Here is a 6,636-nt window from a genome sequence, read left to right as displayed (position 1 = left end):
GTGTTGGTATTTTGTATTAAAAGTGCCACGCTTCTGCATGGTATACAGCACCACACTGGAGATGCATTTGCAAATGAATGGGCTCCTAGTATTGCTAATAACAGGAGTAGTAGTACTATGTAGAAGTCTATGGACCGTAGACATGGCAGGAGCTTTCTTGTGCCTGCCAGTATTGATAAGTGTACCTTGGCATTGTGCCAAACCTGGCTGCATGCGAGTGTCTGTACATAGTTTGCCATCAGCATTGTCAAAAGGTTTGTTTCATTCCCACTTGAAAGGAGGCCTATTTTTCTGTCCATTATTATGGCCTCTGAGTAGTGCTAAGTAGTAGAGAGTATATTTGCTCTATTCTTCAGAAAATGTATGTTTCCATGCATCACATTGGTCTGAACTTTTATAGTTGAATTTAGCAGTATTTAAGATCTGTTCCTGGTCTTGACATTTGTTGTTTTTTGTTCAGTGAGTTATGTTTGAGCTAAGAGTTTGCAGGCTATGTGTGGCTGTGCTACTCTAGCCACATAGACAGCAAAACACCTTACAGAGCATCTAGCCACTACAGTCTTAACACAGTACACCGTGTTTGCCAGGCAGCAGTGAGATTTTGTCTGTGTCTCTGACACTAGATTCTTTTGACCGCATAGCATCTGCGCAAGTCCTGCTTTGGTGCACAGACTCCATTCTGAATCTTTCTTTGAATGTACTAGACTGCATGTTTGGCAGATGGTGCAACAATTTTGTTTACAACTCCAGCATTGAACCCCTTTTAATTGGCAAACAGTTGCTTTGTGTAGTGGGATATATAAAGCAGTACTTGGAGTTCTAATTATTGTGATATATTAGTGACCTTTATTTGTCATGGAAAATGCGTATTTACATACGTGACATTTTTGTATGTATTTGTACTTTTGCTTGTTTGATTTTGTAATTTGCTTGCCTGTTTTCCTGGAAATGTAGGAGCAGAGTTGAAGGTTGGCCAGTACCTGAACTGCCTAGTTGAGGAGGTGAAGAATAATGGGAGGATTGTTCGTCTGTCCATTGATCATTCAGATGTTGTCAAAGCATATGCAACAGAGGACCAAAACTGGACCCTAAGTAATTTGCTTCCTGGACTGAGAGTGAAAGCACAGATACAGTCGGTAATGTTGGGCTTGTACTTTGCCATGACAGGAAAGCTTTATATGTAGTTTTTTTAAACTTTGAGGAAGCTTTTTTGCAGTTAAGGAAGTGTGAGGCTAGAAGAGAATTGCTTACTTAAGCATGTGCTGTAATGCTGTTAAAAGTAGATAATCTTATTCCTTCAGTTATTTATTTCTTTTTTTTTTATTTTGTGGTAGACTGAATTTGTTTTTAAATTTGCCCCACCTCTGTGGGGTTGGTAATACAAAAGATAAGGTCTTTTTTTCTTTAATTTAATTTAGGTTTTAAAAAGAGACCTTGTCATTCAGTCCCCCTTCTTTATCAACTTATAAATGCAGGATTCAAAACCGTTCCCTGTCCTCAGTATCATTGCACACATTAACCATCCTACCAGTAACCTTCATAACCTCTCAGATCAAACATCTGTTTGACATCAGCATACATAAACATGATGGGAGTGCTTCAGTGCTGGGAATGCTTCATTTATAGTCATGTTTTTTAATGCTGCGTTAAAATCTGTATATTTACAATCTTATTACACTAACAGTGTATACCTTTCTATGTTTGTGTTAATTTAGAATTCTTTTTTTATTTCTTTAATGTTAGGTGACTTTTCATGGTGCAGTTTTGCAGTTCCTGAGCTCCTACACGGGCTCAGTAGACTTTATGCACCTGGATCCAGAGAAGGTGGGACAGTATCACGAAGGACAGAATGTAAGTTGCCTTTGAAATCCTGTTACAGTATGTTTTCCTCGCAGTTTGTAGTTTTTATTACCACTCATCTTGTTGAGATCTGTAGTTAAGTTGTAGAAGAAAGAGTAAAACTTTCACAAGGCCTGTTTTTGCTGGAGTTGCCAGTTCTTTTGGTATAGAAGGATAAAGCTCTGACAGTAGTCCAGATGACAGAGTTTGATTAGCATCTTAGAAATCTGCAGAAGTGGAGAGGAGTGATGAGGCACTGCATGCTTGCTTTTCTCTAGCAGTGGGGGAGAGGAATGCTTTTGCTAGCTTTGCCCTTGTTGCTTGCTGTCCACAAGGCACTGTTGGCTCATTGATTCTCCATAATTTAGAGTGGGAGTTGACTGAGGGGTGGTCATTCATGGATCCATTAGGGTAATCTGGGGTTTTCTATTTTAGTCCCGACACCCACATGCGAGCTTATTCCCATTCAAGGTGTTGGCGTGCAGTAGACCTTTGCAGTGCGTTGATATCTTGGTGTGATGTGATCAGTTGGCCTTGCTTCCTTTGTCGACAAACACTTGTACGTGGTCCTTGCTCTACAACGTGGATTCTACTACACGAAATGCCTCCTCCCCACAAGCAGGCATACGTTTTGTTCCTGCCCCCCCACCCCACCCCCAATAGCAGCTCTAACAGCTGCCCGAGTCACTAGTTGACGAAGGGTCACCTGGGTCATACTTTGAGCTTTATCCTTTGTGTCAGTGGCACTGACAGAAGAAACATGCCTGGGGAGGTGGGAGACACTTTGCCAGGTGAAGTCCAGAGCTCAGAACAGTGGCCAGGCTCAGAAAACAGGAGGATTTTGGAGGTATGGTTGCCCCAGGTCATGTGATGGAGACTTTTCTAAAACCATGGTTTATTGTATGCAATAACCTGCGTAAGTGAAACCAGTATGTAAAGGTAGTAGGGCCATACCTATTAAAAGCTGTGTATGTATTGGTGGGGGTTCCCATGCACACTGTACTCCTGCAGAAGACCCTTCTGTGCTAGTATGGAGAGTCCTACTCTGAACAACAGTAACATTACATCCTGGTAATGTTGCATAAATTTTCCACAGTATTGAGGGGAGTTTTGGCTCAAGGTGAGCCTCTGTGCTGCAGAGGAATCTGCTCAGCACAGCTGAGTCCCACAGGGGACTTTGTGATTACTCTAGTAGTTTATACTCTACTCAGTATAGCCAAAAAAGGCACTACAGGTGTGGCCAGTTGAAGAATATGACATAAGCTGCATGCTTAATAGGTGTGCTTGTTTGTATATTCCTGGAAAGCCAAGCTAGTTGGTGCTGTTTTGTAGATGAAAATAAGTTTTAGTGAGGTAAAGTGATGCATAATATAATAGGTTGTGCCACAGTTTATGTACCACAGATGTAGGACAATGATTATTTGATTTGATACTCCATTAGTATGACTGTTGAGCTTGAGGATTTAGGTGGCAGAAATGAAGGTAGGGGTTTATTAAAAAAAAAAAAAAAAAATGAAGAGGCGCAGATGTTAGGTGAACACCCTATACTTTCTATTGTACTTTGCTTTACGTCTGTCTATATAATGGCTGATGTCATTTACATCTGCTTAGGACAGTATGGACGTAAATGCAGTCAGACATTGTGTGGAAGGACATGGATAAGGATGACAAGGTCTATAATTTTTTTTTTTCTATCTTGAAGTTTTGCTTTATTTGCAGCATTTTATTTAATCACTCATTCATTCATTCACATCATCTTTGTTCATTCATAACATAATAAAATGCAATACAGAAAACTTAGCAAGCTAGCAATAAATAGTTCCTGAACAGTGTTCTGGTAGAAGTGTTAATCAAAAATTTCAGTGGAGTACTATACAACAAATCACATTATTAAAACAGCATGTTTTCACCTCCTGAAGTTGCTGCAGGTTTCAGATCTAAAGCAATTCCATCAGTTTTGACCACAGTTGCTTGATAGCTAGACATATTGAAATAAAATAAGGTTCATTTTCCATGTTGGGAGTAGAGCTTGAAAAAAACATTTAGCATCTTGCTCCCACCTCTGTGACGTCCAGCTAGTTCTGTTTTGTTGAGTATCAACTGCATTTTCACTTGCTGGATGTATATGCCCTAGTAACATTGGATCTCAAGAATTCAGAAGTTAGTCAGACCAGTAGCCATCTTCCTCTTGCAAGGTATCCCTTAGAGAAAGCTGTCTCTTACACAAACCCTTTAAATTGAACAGATCTGTATGGCAAGAAGTGCAATTTCAGACTTGTAGGTGGGAAGTCCCAGATTTTGTGAAACACTGAAGCTTTAATGACATAATAGCTTCTCTGTATGATGAGTCTGGCAAACCCCACCCTTTTTGAACAGTTAGCTTTATGGGCCCAGTAACTTGTATGTATGAAATCACAATGTTTATAATTGATCACGTCTACAGTAGCCTTGACTATGTCTTGAATCCTGCTGAGGATGTAACAGCTGGCCAGCTTCCAAAGCTTTAGGGTCACCTCCCACACACACAGATGAACTGACTAAAAAGACCAATTTGGATGCCAAGCCCTGCGGAGCTTTCTTGCTGTTGAAGACAGCACTCCATTCTGCTTAGTGTTGTGCCTGGGTTCCTGCAGGCCGCACTGCATATATGGTCCACACCATGCATCTCTGCTTGTTCTGTTTCTTTGCTGTGCGGATAAGTTCCTGTTAGGGGAAAAAAAATTCCACATTTAAAAGTTGTTTTATTATACTTGTTTATGAATCTTATTTTTAAGATGGGAGTCTGTTTTAATGGACTGTGACAAGACTTGATTGTACTTTTAAACAGGAGCATATTTTTTCCTGTCATTGTAAAAGCTGTAAAATATAATTGAAAAACTTTTGTCTGTTGAGAAATTGTGTGTATTTTACTTTTTTTTTTTTTTTTTTTTGTGGGGAAAGGTTACTTTTCAAGTTTTTAAATTTTTTGCTGATTAATGCTGCTTGTTTGCCCTGGGAAAGAGACCCCAATTTCAGCCAATACAGCAGATTTAATTTCATCCACGGCATGGAAGAAACCAGATATGGTTGAGCTTATCCCAAAGCGCCCAGACAAAATACTCGGCGCTCCCTCAGATGGCCAGCATTGGTCGAAGGGATACCCCATCAATGCCATGGTGGCTGTGGTGACCACCAAGAAAGCTAGCTCAGAAGAGCAGTATTGTCCATCCTCCAGACAGGGTATCGGGCTATGGACCGTTTCAGGAAGCAGGCTTACGATTCAGCCACGTTTGCCTTGCGTGCGCTGAACTACATGGCACATGTTATCAGACTGCAGCGGGACCTAGTCAGAGGTCGCTGAGTCTTCCCTGGGTCCATGTTGGCAGAGGAGAAAAAGGTCATCTCCTCCCGTATGGCCACCCTTACCTCTATATCGAATACTTCCATGAGCCTCGTATCACATGCTACAGAAGGTTCCCCTCTAGGGCTGCTGGGACAGGCAAAGCCATCAGCCTTGACGCCTGGCTCCGACTTTGTTTATTCTCAGAGCTCCTCAAGGTGTCGTTTACAACTGCCCCTTATGACTGTTCCACTTTTTTGGTAATGCTGTTCGAGACTCCTTAGTCTAGAGCGAGAAGTACAGGAAGACTGTCGGCCATCAGGATCTGCTTCTCCACTCCGCAGTGATCCTTCCTTCTCTAGCAATCAGCATGGGATGAAGATGTGGTACCAGATATCTCAAAGCTTTTCCCACAACGCTAAGGATTCCTCTTCCCCCCAGAGGGAGGTATGACAGATGCCGCCCTCGTGGCAGAGGGGGCCCAAAGAACCTAGGGTCTCTGGATCCTTTCTGAGACAGACCCTCGCAACAGCCCTGAAGGGTTGCCCGATTGCTAGTCTCTGGTGGCAGATGGGGGGGGGGTGTCTATCTCTGCACCACCAACAACCTGGGAGTCCATCACAGACTATCATTTGGTTTTAAAGTTCAATATCCAGAGGATACTCTCTCCCCTTTTTTCAACCCCCAAGCCCTCCCAAACACCTCCCGGATGTCCCACCTGCTCAATGGGTGTAGACAGCTATAGAAATTTAAATAAGAAACTGCCTCAGTTACTCACGGCAGGAAAAAGAAAACCATAACAAAATTTATTATGTTGGCGCTTTCACAGTATTCACTGCTTCATCAGACATACATTCTCTTAAAAACAGAAGCATTTAAAACCATACCAATTAATGACATCACAAATCAATCAGCAAATTAAAGGCACTTTGTCAAGCACTTAACATTTTTTAAAAAACACTACCTTAAAAATAGCAGTTTAGTGTTTCATCATACTTTCATGCTTCAAAGGTGTCTTTCGAAAAGGGTTTTAGGGAGACTTTGACATTCAGTTCCCGGAAGCATTGATTTGTGATGTCATTAATTGGTATGGTTTTAAATGCTTCTGTTTTTTAAGAGAATGTATGTCTGATGAAGCGGTGAATACCGTGAAAGCACCAACATAATACATTTTTTTTTCTTTTTCCTGCTGTGAGTAACTGAGGCTGTTTTCTTATTTATTTTCCACTGTTTTGCTGCTGCTGGTTTCACTGCAAGTATAAGGTGGTGTTTTCTTTCGTGTACTAGATATAGAAATTTCCAGGCTGCTTGAAAGTCATCCAGTCCGTCCCCCCAGACCTATCCAGATCAGGCATCTATTCCAGGTTCTTTTTAGTGCCAAAGGAAATGGGGTACTTAAGACCCATTCAGGATCTTTCAACCCTGTACCTGTCATTTGCCAGGACGAAATTCCCGATGGTCACCCTTCAGTTAATTCC

General features: G+C 41.5%; 1 protein-coding gene across 1 annotated transcript in view; it reads left to right on the top strand.

The window, feature by feature from the left end:
* Window positions 1-6,636, top strand: part of PDCD11 (programmed cell death 11) — a 1,563,481-nt gene that overhangs the window by 181,214 nt on the left and 1,375,631 nt on the right. The window contains 2 exon segments of the mRNA XM_044056566.1: window positions 955-1,136; window positions 1,744-1,851. Coding sequence (XP_043912501.1) covers window positions 955-1,136; window positions 1,744-1,851 — 290 coding nt within the window.

Source organism: Protopterus annectens, chromosome 14.part0 (genome assembly GCF_019279795.1).
Source record: "Protopterus annectens isolate FY-2018-M chromosome 14.part0, PAN1.0, whole genome shotgun sequence".
Lineage (NCBI taxonomy): Eukaryota > Metazoa > Chordata > Ceratodontiformes > Protopteridae > Protopterus > Protopterus annectens.
This window is presented reverse-complemented; position numbering and strand designations above follow the sequence as displayed.